At 37.2% G+C, this 13454-nt stretch overlaps 1 protein-coding gene across 8 annotated transcripts in view; it reads right to left on the reverse strand.

Moving 5' to 3' along the window:
• Positions 1 to 13454, reverse strand: part of LOC141900776 (spermatogenesis-associated protein 6-like) — a 159375-nt gene that overhangs the window by 24305 nt on the left and 121616 nt on the right. For 7 of the 8 annotated variants that reach the window (XR_012618768.1, XR_012618769.1, XR_012618767.1 and 4 more), the window contains one exon: positions 8707 to 8887. The exons of the other annotated variant lie outside the window; for it this stretch is intronic. Coding sequence is in view for 4 of the 7 variants with exons in the window: in XM_074787808.1 (XP_074643909.1) it covers positions 8707 to 8887 (181 nt within the window). In the remaining 3 variants the exon portion in view is untranslated. The remainder of the gene's footprint in view (positions 1 to 8706; positions 8888 to 13454) is intronic. 8 annotated transcript variants of the gene reach the window in all.

Below are 13454 nucleotides of genomic sequence, written 5' to 3' on the forward strand. Positions count from 1 at the left end.
TTGTGCAGCCAGCCGAGGATAATTTACTAAGCTGAAGGAAAAATCGAGTAGAAGGTACGTCATTTTTTAAAAATATGAATTCAAAATTGGAACTCATTGAAAGTTTGGACTGTCGAATTGTAGAAGCTGATATGTCTACACATCTTATACAGACTTAGTTATCGAATTTGACGAGTACATTTGTGAACGGAAGCTTGAGGTGGACACATTAGAAATGGCTTTCAGTGAGCTGGCATTAGGATGAAAGCTTCGACCACCAATTCACAAATTTTGAGGAACGCTAATACTAAATAGTCAGTCGATTAACTTACCGAGTCTAAGAATTCCTGTATTAAGTGGTCAGTTGTTGGAGTGGCAATCCTTCTGGGATCTGTTTATCGTGACAGTGGATAATCAGACCAGATTATCAGATATTGAAAAATTCAGCCACCGTTTGCGTTATTTAAACGGTCAGGCAAAGACTACAGTAATAGGGTTATCGTTATCGGCAGCGAATTATGAGTCGGCAAAGAAATTACTTCTTGCACGTTATGGTCAACCGCACAAAATTGCGGAGGCGCACTTGTTAGCGTTAACAGATTTGCACCGTCTGTCATCTGATAAGAAGTCACTTCGTTCGTTTCATGACAGTATAATCATGTTCGCTCGTTAGAATCGTTAGGGCGACATAAAAATTCTTACGAGACATTACTAGTACCATTGATCTAATTGAAATTGCCAAATGTTATCAAAGCCAATCTGACTCGAATGAATGTAAAAAATGAATAATTATTGGATGATTTATTGCAAGCATTGTCAACTGAATTTCGTTTTTAGGACGTTCGATAGACGAACGTCCTTATGTGATCGGTTTGCCGGTTGATGACGCACTTCCGATTTGGTTGACAGACGTTTAAGGTCGTTTTAAAGCCAGTTAGTTAGAGATTTCCTCAAATTCCGCATCAGAAATGGTGTTTTCAAGTTGGGATTGAATTTGGTTAAAAATAGTTGGTTAGTTTTTGCTGTGCCTTCTTGAAAAAATGCTCTTCACGCCGTTTATGTGACATCACACATCACGTGTTGCTTATGACGTAGTGATCGACAGAAGTGCCATTTTTAAAATCGTTGTATCGTGGATGTTAACTTTAGAGGACCTTACGAAGTCTCTTTAAAGATGAGTGTCAAAATATAGGCCCTATGGTGACTTAACTTAATTCCTTGTGAGCGCACAGAGGCCCTGTGAGAATCTAGAGACGTTCGCAGCATTGAAAATTACGCAATGGTCTGCTCGACACACACACATGCTGACAGTTTGACCTACGTGACTAAATACAGCCGCCATGAATCAGAAGCAATCCACTTCAAATTTTATGAAGTGAATATCATAATTATTATTTATCCGATATACACCAAAAAACCTTTAAGAGAAAGGTATTTGGCGTCGGATTCTGTACCGAAAATCCCGGATTGTTACACTGCATAGTTTTTTTAGTAGGGCTCTTTTAACATTTTGCCTATAAGCCATTTGATTGACACGTGGGGCGGGGCTTGCAATCTGCCGATGACGTCAGATGTAAACAATTATATAACCACGTGCATCGCGCACATGTGTAAACAAACCTGGCAACAAATTAGATTTTTTGGCGCCAAAACTTTTTTGATTTTTTCTTTTGTCCAATGATTTTTCAACTGGAGCCAACTGCTATGCCATTAGATTGTACAATCAAGTATTCACGTTTTATAGACTCTCTCTGAAATAATTCTTGTCCAGGGGACATGTATTGAAATATCTATTGTCGTTGTTTTTGTTTTTTTTTTATTTTTAGGATATAAACAGCCTAGAAGAAACATCATCTGGCAGACACACATTTGACTACAGATCATATCCTGTTATAAAATGTGTTTAATAAATATTTTACTCAAGTTTTCTTGCCATTAATACTTCCTGACTACTTTTATTTTATGGTTATCTATGTGCAAGGCAGACATTGGTGGGGTTCCTTTGGCCCTCCGTATATGTAGGACCGAAAGGGGTATCTTATGCCATTTGGATTTATTTTTGCTTAGAAAATTTATTCAAATACTTCTTGGCGGACACATTCAAATTCTGAAGGGTAGGACTAGTCCAACCCCTAAATCCACTTGCATTCAGTCTCAACGTTAAAACCTTCACCGGCCTCCTACTCAATTTTTTGAATAAATGTAAAACTTATGGCAGAATTTATGGTTGATTCCTTGATTTTTGAATCCCAAAGAATAATTTTTGAATTACGCAGTAGGATGACACTTGAATAGCCGGTATTCAAATTTTCCAATCAATGTGGGAGGTGTCAAGGTCTATATGCGTTTCACAAACGAACGTCCACTTTTAAAGTTTCTTTCTAGTTGGAGTCTTGCAGCGATTCACCCGTTCCAGAAGAACGTGGGCACTACACTTCTACACTTCACACCGATACAACTCGAGATGGTAGGAGATACAGCTGTCTATACTGTGGTGGTAACCATACCCCCACTCTCAGTGATAAGGTCATGGATGTCCACAAAAGATTTGAAAAGTTTGTGAATCTAATTTGTGTTTTAATAAAGAAGTTTCCAGTTTCTAGGCGCCGCCATTTTGTGGCGGTCCCTCGACATTTAACACATATCCCTCTCTGGTAATCCCTCATTCAGGGATCATACGATGAATTTACTGAATCTCAACCTTCTTGCTGGAAAACTTCGACCCCTTTTGCGCGTAATCTCAAACTCAAGCAGGTACAGATCAGTCGTCAGGAAAGATATTCAAAAGATTTCAACGCAGGCTTAAACTGCAAATAACCCACTTTAACCTCTCTGAAAAAAGGAAATATAGCTTCAAGGGATACTTAGATATTTCAAAATTTATAAATATATCGATTTGTTTTACGCACGGTTAAGATATGCGGTCCTTGGTTTCACATCGTCACTGTTCTCAATTGTTGCGTTCAAAGATTCCAAGAATCGCCAGCAAACATCTGCATTTCATTTCCTTTAAAATGCTGTATAGCTTAAGTTCATCGAGCAAGGGGCTGCAGAACTATATGATATTCAATCTAAACTTATGTTTTAAAAATGAATGCAAATCATTGCAACAATGGGGACAAATGTATTTTTTGACATTAGCGAGTTTTAACAAGATAACTTGAAAAGTTTTCATCCAATTCGTCTCAAATTTTGCAGGCATACGGCAGGAATGCGTGTTTAGCCCTATTACTTTTATCCAACTTCATTTGAAGTTGACAAATTTATGCAGCTTCCAAGAATTAATAAATTTTCAAAATATTTAAAAAATCACAAAATCAAGGATAAAATATTTGAATTTTGGGTTACATCTCCAAAAGTGGTAGGCTCCTGCGCATTAGTATTCTAAACATTATGAAAAAAGCTCCATCTTATTATTATGAACCATTCATGAGATATCCTGTAAATAAAAACCCCTAAAAATGGTAAAAATTGGGTTGCCATGTGGCAACGACAAATACTATTTTTTTTCATAATTTTTTTTTCAACTGCTTTGGGTATTTTAAGACGAGGGCTTACATGTATTAGAAAAGTATGAGCCTCAATCAAAAAATAAAGAAAACAGTTGAGTTACCTCGAAGCCCCCTATTAAAGCACTTAACTATAACTTTACTTAACTACTACGTATCCGTTCTAAGGCCACAGCTTTAGCCTTTCTCATTGGCCAATTAATTTGTTGTTCGTTACAATAATTTGATCTTTCTTGCCTATTATCATCAAACACTCCCAATGGATACAATTTCGATACTGGTCTATTCGTGTAACCGTTTGCCGTTTTGAGAGAAACTGATCGTACAATGTTATCATTCCCTTCATGAAGTTCAGTAATTTTACCTAATTTCCATTTAAGACTAGGTTTTGATTCTCCTTGCTCTTTTTCTAATTCAATTTGTTTTAGAATTAGAATATAAATGCGATTCCCTTAAATTCACTAGGTATTCATGTTTCCACCTTGACCAAAATCAGTTTACCAAGATGAACAAATCGTCTGATTCAGATTGTGAAGAGTTGGAATCTGGATCAGTTTCCTCCATAGGATATGGCAACTCAGTAACACGTCTACCATATATTAAATGGGAAAGGGTTAACGCTGTTAGAATTGACATACATCAACGGGCGATCATTTAGTACCGATTCAATTTCTGTAATAATTACACATAACTCATCAAAGGTGACAGCTGAATTACCAAGTGTTTTCTTCAGGGCATTCTTTGTTAAACCAATTAACCTTTTGTAGAACCCCCTTCTCAGGGGGCCCGTTTAGTTATAAATTTCCATTCAAGGTTGCAATTAGAAATATGATTTTTAACGTTAGGCGACTCAAATAAACTCTTCAATTCAGAATTAGCACCTCAAAAAGTTGAAGCATTATCTGAAATCAAGAGCCCTGGCAAGGAACGTCTGGCACAAAATTTTGTATAAGCCCGAAGAAGATTCTCAGTAGTATTACTACCAACCAATTCTAAATGTAGGGCACGAGTGACGCAACATGTGAACAAAGCAATGTAACATTTCTTGCCATATTAAGTCAACGAGGTGCCCATGGGCATGGTTAGATTCAGCGCAGATGTTAGTGAATTGAAGGAGTTAATCATATCCACCATACTAGACCATACATTGGTTTAGTAAGGTGCTCTATCAGCTTATACTTGACACAAAAGAAGGTGCATGTTATAAAAGTATAAGGTAATTAAATTTTAAATGACAAACAGTTGTTTATACAAGGAAAGAAGGTAAATACATAACACATTTAAAGTAGGCCTAAAATATATTGAAATGAAATACGTACATAAAAATCATTATAGATTATAAGCCTCCTAATGAATTATAAGGTTTCGTTAAATCAAAAGAATCTCAGATGTCACATTTATATTTTAGTTGCTGAAGCTGAAATCAAATCTAGCTGTATCGGGAGAGGAGGTATTCTTTAACGAACTCTGTCCGGATTTTCAGGATTCAAAGCAAAGACCTAAGGCTAAAAATTGATACCTTGTCCCTCCACTCATTGCTGATCTTAAAAGTTGACACAGCTGGCCACCCATCTAACCTGTACATTTCATTTTAAACCATGAACTGATAAATATTATAACATTTTACAACTAAACAGATTATTTCTGTGTGTTCGGGTAAGTAACAAGTTCAACATTCTAATAAATTGTTTATCTTATCTCACACCAGTGGGACATGAGCTGTGTACGTGTGAGCGGTATCTATTCGCCGGATAGAGACGACAGTCGACGTTCCCTCGTAGTATCATTCTACAGGAGATGCACCGTAAACAACGCCATATGAGTAAGCGCGCGAATCGCGACTACCCTACTAAAGTCTGTGTCAGCCCAGTTTGCCACGGCATTTGTTAGGCAAAGGATATCAAATGTACACATTTTAATTGGTACTGACAGCTGAAGTGGTTGGACCTCGCGCAAAGATTCAATGAGTCAGCAAAATCAGCGGACTGTTGCTATAGTAACGGCAAAGAGTGGGTAACAGGAGCAAGTCTCCAAACGAATCCAGTTATGCTTTACTACCTTGTTGCATGTCAGCTATATTTTAGAATGACTTTATGAATTTTTAATTCTTGGAGTATCCAAGAGTGCATAACTTTTATACACAGTTTTCATGTTTGTTTTGAAGTTGTCAGGAGTGTTTTGATGGACCAATTTCCTGGAATCTGTTAAGATTTAGAACATACAACACAGCTGGAGAGGCAAATAAATGAGTAAAATATAAAAATATCACTCCTGGAGACACACGATATTTGTTATTTATTCAATACAAATAAATTAATCCACCAGAGATCCAATTCCAAGCGCATTGATGTCATAATCATAGTCCATCTCCCAGGATTCACCCTAATCACTGTCGTATGATTTCGATTGATCTGAGTAATCACTATCGTCTCCAAGGTTGATAACAATTTGTTCGATGACATAGTCCATGATGCCCTCTATCTCGATCATTTTATCCTCCACTTTTATGACATGGGCTATATAGTTATTCCAATGATCGGCGGTGACACGAGGCGTGGCATCAATTAAAAGTAAGTTTACATCATCCAGCTTAAAGGTTTTATTGTTCGCAGCTGCGTATCCTTTGATGTTGGCCCATACATCTCAATCGGATTCAGTTCACAATGGTATGGGGGCAACCTCAAAACTGAATGGCCATTTTCTTCCGCCAAAACATCCACTTTGTACGAAAGATAACGCGGTTTGTGCTGAAGAATTAAACTATATAGCACCGGTTTCGGCATGTCAGGTGACCAAAATATGCTTTTCTGGCTCAACCAGACCTGCATATCCTATTTCAGTGAATTTGAAGTTGGAATGCTTTCCATTCTCACGGAGTGGTAACTCGCATTGTCCATGAAGATCACTGAATTAGGTGGCAACTTAGTTAAAAGTGTCTCTTTGAACGACTTTTCAAAGTTTTCTGCGTTAATATCATCGTGGTAATCGGCATTTTTCCCTCCTGATTAAAAAACGAGTTCGCCACCTTCCAAAAGGGTTAGTTCTAAACCCGGCATGTCATGGCATTTGGCATATGGCATGGCATTTGGAATTTTTTCTTTGTTTTTCAGAATCAACTTATTATACAGAGTTATAGATAACCAGTGTATTGATAAGTTAGATAACCATTTCGAAAATGAAATAAAGAATTTGAATTGAATTGAATCAGAGGCGCCACAACTACAGGTGGCGCTACAAGACGAATTCTCTAGTTTGCCTGGCCACGTGCTTCATCAACGACATTGTCGGTTGTAGACTACAAAAACTTGATAATATCATGGTAAGTGTACGACCGGCGTGGGCATAAGTAGCTTGGATTTATCACATCCCCCGTCACAGTCCAGGCCCTTTCTTGAGATTAGAAGTAAATCCAAAAACATGCAACCCCCCAAAAAACTAGCCTGCTGGGTGCTGTGCTGAGCCCTGGCCAGTGGCAGAGCCTTGTAAGTGTAGCTATGTCTGGACCTGGCTTTGCAAGGCCTCAATTTAAAATAGACTGAATTATCAAAGAAATTAAATTGATTTAAGATTTAAACCTACATACAGGTCCAGCCCGGTTTCACAAAAAAGTTGAACTCTTAAATCGATTTAATTTCTTTTTTGATAATTCAGTTTATCTTAAATCGATTTAAGCCTTCCTTTCGTGAAACTGTGTGAGAGGGCATTAGAGAATGAAGTGAGAAATTATAAATCATTCACACTCCTTGCCCTTAGGCTATAATTCTTCGAATTGCTGGTTACTTTCACTTGCAGATTTTTCATAAACCACAAACCCATCAAACCACATTGATTTACATTAGAAAACCTATGATTAGGAAACAAACTAGGCGTATGATCGAACAAAAATGTTGAAGGAGTCTTTGTTGATTAAGCATGCCTGCCTTGTTGTTAGGACAGGCTTAGCGTATCAAAGGCCTAAAGAATGCTCTAAATTAAGGCCTCTTCATAAGTTGCACTCGGACAAACAATTTTCAAATTTCTCACTTCCAGCTTTTTTCTTCACAATTTAAGTGAATAAATATGAAGAAATTCCAACTACAAAAATGGAGAAACAAAGAAGATGAGAGGTATCTTCCAAATTCCATGATCTAAATGAAATATTTCAAGCTTACCGGTACCCCTCTGTAGTTCAGTAGGCATTAGGCCTATTGAAATGTAACTCAACTCAAGTAAACCTAGTTTAAACTCAATAAATTAATTAAGGTTCATTGGCTTTGATGAATTATTAAAGCTAGTTATAATTACCATAATTGTATTGAATTCGCTTAGCTTTTCTGCTAACTTTTACAGGAATATGGAGGGTGACAGCTATCAAACTGTTGATCATGTGAGTATAGATTGCTTTCTGATTTTCTTTCCCCCTTCCCCATAGATCCCCTCACTAAAACTGAATTGAGGCAACAACAACTGTACATACCAGTCTCAGATACACAATTCTCTGCCAACTTTCCAATTTAAAGACTCTCACTGACTTTCCCGGCATAAAAAAGGAATTTAAGACCGCTAAGGTATTAACCCTTGGTGCAAGGTGCCCATTCAAGCCAAGTGATGTAGTCATCCGTACACTAATTCACTTTGTAAAATAGATTTATCTGAACGAATTAGCGTATTTAACCCCATTTATCAGATCTTGCGTTATTTAAATGACTGAAAAATTGGTGCGCTTTGGTTCTCGGTAAACACGTCCTTAATAGCTCTCTCACTCGTTGAGAGCTAAAAATATGCAGGATATCGAATCGTTTTCGTGAAAATCTAGTGAGAATCATGCGTTCGAAAACTAGAAATGCTTGACAGAGTTCCGTGTTGATACGTGAAAACACCTGTTTCTACAATTGTTGGAACAAGTGAAATTTCCGTGTTTTGTTGTTCTGTTTTCAGCGTGTTGAGGACAAAGTAAAAACTCAGAAAAACACGTTTAAAACCACCTAAAATACCAAACGTTTTTTAGCTAATTTTTACTTTTTCGAGCTAATCTCTTTCAATTTCAGAAGTTCTAAGTCTATTTAGGGGATGAAGACAGAGGTCCAGACTAATCATTACTATAGGTCCAGGGATAATAATCACTTGAGCGTATCATTAGTCTCAATGATCATTAACTAATCCTTATATTGTAGTCCACACAATCATTATTCAATCAATCTTCGCCTTTGCAGCGATTCTCAATAGAAATGATACTTACATAAGTGCATAAGTGTAAGGATACTTCAAACGAAGCATTTCAGTTACACGACCATTCTTTAGTTCCTGTTCAATTCTTCTGGTCAGTTTTGGACTAACTGGACGATAGTTTAATCGCCGAAGATATGTTGGATCTTGAGTTTTCAGTGTTAATGGTGGGATGTAAATATCTAATTCCGAACCTTGAAAGAGAATTTTTTTTGTATAAGATTCATATTTTCTACCAAGTACTCACCTCTAATATGCTTTCAGCGGAAGACCTAATCCACCAGATACTTGATCATACATTTTTTCTAAACAGCCATAAACTGTGAGCTAGGCCCGGCGTTCTTGTATTATTTGATTCTGAAGCACATGATGAAGTTTTCTGCGTTTTGACGTTGTTACAGTTGACGAGATCGTACTTTTTTGTTTTTCACGTTTCTTACAAGGAACTATATTAGCGTTGCGCACTTGGCGAGGCATTCTCAATCAATGATCTTGAAGCGAGCGCGACAGTGGCGGCGCGAACCGAATACGGACCGGAGCAAATTCAATTATATTTTATTTTGTGAACCGATCGGGCGGCACCCACAGACATTTTTGAACTAATTGTTTGCTCGAACTACTGATATCTTGGCCGAGTGTGACTGCAGAATTTAATAAGTCACTCGGCAGAGTAGATTGGTGAATTCTATCGTTTACTCGGCCGAGTAAAGAACTTAACTTTTACTGAGCTCGGCCGAGTGGATTGTCGAATTCGAACAATCACTCGGCCGAGTAAACAACTTTCTGACATAATGCTCGGCCGAGCAAATGCCCGAGTAACTTGGATAAATTCAAGAATAGGGGACTAGTGGTTAGGTTTGGGGTTAGGGTTAGGTTTAGTTCCCTAATCTTCATTAATTACTATATATATTACTATCATTATATATCATCATTATCAATTACTATTATTATCACTAATTTGATTACTATCACTACATGTATAGTGCTATAGTCCCCTATTCTTGAATCGCTCCGTAACTTGTCAATTGGGACCGTATTTTATAGCTCATTCAATAGGAAAATCCCTACCATTCCTGTCCATATTACGTTGATTTGAGCCAGAAATCTTCACGAAATGTAGCCAACGTAAATTTATTCACTAATAGAATTAATCAATATACTCATTTTAGGGATCATAGTTCATTAAAGTCCTAAAACTCGCCATAAATTTGTGATAAATTTAAGCTGAAAATGATTTCAACCATCCACCATGTTGGCTGCATATTGTTCGCAGTAAATGACGGATCCTAGACTGGTTACCGGTCTCTATCTTCAATTAGAGACCGGTTGTGCCCATCCTCCATTTTACATTTTCGATGCATGTCAAATAAGGTCAAACATGTAAAGTAGAAAGTTACTTCCTGGTTAAGATGGCGTCATTTTGAATCTGCTTAGCTTCGAGCGATATCAAAATTGCCCTTTACAATGGATGGAAAGACATTAATTGCTGTAACTATCTGATAAATCCGCTGATAATTTACCTGGTACTCGGAATACAAACTAACAAGGATTGAAATCTAATGCGAGGTGAGCTCTGCCGCGACCGTCACTGACTACAGAACATTCTGAAGGAACAGGGGACATCCTTTCTATATCTACCTTTCTATATCTATCGTTCGTGAGATGTATTTAGTGAATTGATGTTTTAATATAGTGTTGTAAAATGACTATATTTAGTATCTGAATAAGTTTACAATTGTTGAAGTCCTTAGTGCTTTGTGAGATCAGCTATTTGGATCCACCTCAGCCAACTGATTTCTTGATACAGACAGCAAGTTGGGACAGTCAAATTAAGAGACTTGGTCAAGACATGTTAATCAGACCACACTGGAAATTTGCAATATCCTCTCTCCTCATGGACCACACAATGTCAATGTTGACTTTGCTAGAAATCGATTACAAAATTCATCACGACCAATTCTTCTTCACTGAATTCAATATCTATTTTTCACTTCTGGTACAAAATCTTGTTCAGCCCCTGATAAGCAATGACACTACGTATTTCATGACATAGAACAGCATTTCTTTTTTTCATCGACAAATTGGGCCGATCCTGATATCCCTGATTTGAATGATAGTGTCTTTAGAATCATAAAGACCATGTCTTGACCAGACAGATAATCCAATCACAATTCAAATTGAAGGCTCGCTAGTGCAGTTATTCACTCTTGCTCTTTAAACCTCATCAGTTTATCAGATTGTGAGCAGTGGAGAAATAAAGTACACAACATCTTGGCGCAGTGGCGCTTGCTGATGTAACTGATGATGATGGTGAGTTTATCAGAATCAAGGAATTTCACCGCCTGTTATTTGGAATCTCATTTCATGACAGCTAGTGCTGATTCTTTATTCTCTTTGATTACTCCATGATGTTATCATTCTGAAATTAAAATATATATCACACTTACAATTAAACCTGGATTGAATTTACAATTAATGGTTCAGAATCCATTTTTCATACTTACCTTGATGCATTGCAATCTATTCTTTTCATGTTGAGCTAATTTGATACGCATTATTTCAATTTCTTAAAACATCCTCCGAGTTGTGACTCACATAATCATCACTAATACCCAATGAATACCCATATTTTCGGTACCACACGCTTAACAAGTGCCTGCAGAAGCGTAACCTAGCAGTTTTAATGGAATTTCCTTCTTCATTGATATGAAAAATGACTTTAAAGAGGTCCATGGAACGTAAATCGAGACACTGTGTAGGCGGCCATGTTACATTGTTCACGTGATGAAATACTAAAATCTGATTGGATCCGTAAATTCCGCGGAAGATAGCGGACAGGCAAAACCTGTCCCATATCGAATGGGACAGGCGGCTAGTCTATGACGGATCCGGACTAATAGTAAGTCTGAATTCGCGATTTACGGTTGAGTTTGACGCCCGAGGTCGTCCGGTAATTTGTAGGCTTTTCGGGATGTACTTTTATCAATGGATGACAATGCTTTGTGTTATTCTAGTCGCTGTTTAGACCCGGTAATTATGCGGGATTAATTCATAATAGATTACTATACGCAAATTCAAAACGGTCAGGCGCTGAGTTATATTTCTGACAGAATTTAAAATTACGTTTATAAGCTGTTGGTAGTCGAATCTGAGAGGAGTTACATTTTATGAAAAATTTTTGGCTGGAAAGTGGACAATTTATAATAATAATAATAATAATAATCAACAGAAATACAAGAGGGTTTCTGCGAAAGCAGCAGAAACCCTAATAATCAGTACAATTACTATAGGGTTTCTGCAAAGGCAGCAGAAACCCTAATAATAATAATAATCGGCACAATTACAATAGGGTTTCTGCGAAAGCAGCAGAAATCCTAATAATAATCATCATCAACAGAATAACAATAGGGTTTCTAATGTGAAGCGTCGGGGGCCCGGCTTCTACTACACATTTCGATCCATTTTACTAGCATTGGTATGACATCACAGAGGTCAACCAATGTAAACACATAGATATATAAGATATAGATAAGCAAACTATGAGAAAAATGAATGGCTAGGAAACATAGTAATACATCTCATCGATATGTGAATAGTACTTTGTAATCAATCAAGGTTTAGCCAAGATTATTTTAGGAGTTTTCCATTTTAGGAGTCAGTTCAAAGAATTATCATTGGTGGTTAGACGATGCAAAATAAGTCAACCAAGTGATAACCACTGGGAAACTCGAGTAAAGCGCAAAAAGATTTATTAAATAAATCAAATGTTGCTACGTGAAATGATTGATAATCAATGATCAGTGTTGTGACGATAATATAACGAGATTCCACGATAATGATGAAAAAGTCCGAAAATGTTTCCTTGAGCTGTAGAGGTTTATTCCAAAGTTTCAACTCTATACTATTAGCCATATTCAGCAATAATGAGTTACATCAGAAAATCATAAAATATCGACCCAGAAGGTGTGATCAGTCATGAAATGTATCTACCAAATGTTTCTTTAACCCTTACAATACCACTACCGTATGGCATATGGTACAAACTGAAGCTAGCATACCCGCACCGTGATACGGTATCGCTTAACCCTTCTTCTAGAAAGGCATATCTATCAGTATCAGCTGTTGCTGCCATCTGCATAAAATCCAATATGGCAACAGCCAGGAAAATACAATTTGGCTGGATGAAACGGTTCAGCAGCTCGTATAAGATGCTGACAGTGATGCTGGTGACCTGGAATTTGGTAGTGAACAAATTGAGAGTGACAACGAATATGACAGCAGCAGTTCAGATGATGAGACTTAGTCAGAAAATAGGTTTATAGTGCCGGCAATGATTTTGATGATGAAAATGAAATCAGTGACAATTTTTTAGACCCTGTTGATACGATTGTCATGGCAACAGACACCAATAACAATTATGAAGAACAAGAAACCGTCCCTCCTCAAGGTCACATATATCCAAATTATTTGTCTTATTTGTAAGCCCAAAGGTTATCAACACCATGGTTTACAATGTATCAGTGTCAAATACATAGGTATCAATTTTCTGAGGCCTGAAATTATACCCCAATGAAACCCCTTACATCCTGCCTTCCGTCATATCGGTGGAAAAGGGGTAAATCAGTGGAAAAATAAATCTTTTAGTTGTGCTATTGCTTTGAAATTTTTACTACATAAAGTAAGGATATATGGCATACAATTTCAGTTGGAATTGAAAAGATCAGTGCATTTTGCTGGGAGACAGAGCAGTTTATCTGAAAC

Source organism: Tubulanus polymorphus, chromosome 2 (genome assembly GCF_964204645.1).
Source record: "Tubulanus polymorphus chromosome 2, tnTubPoly1.2, whole genome shotgun sequence".
Classification (NCBI taxonomy): Eukaryota; Metazoa; Nemertea; class Palaeonemertea; order Tubulaniformes; family Tubulanidae; genus Tubulanus; species Tubulanus polymorphus.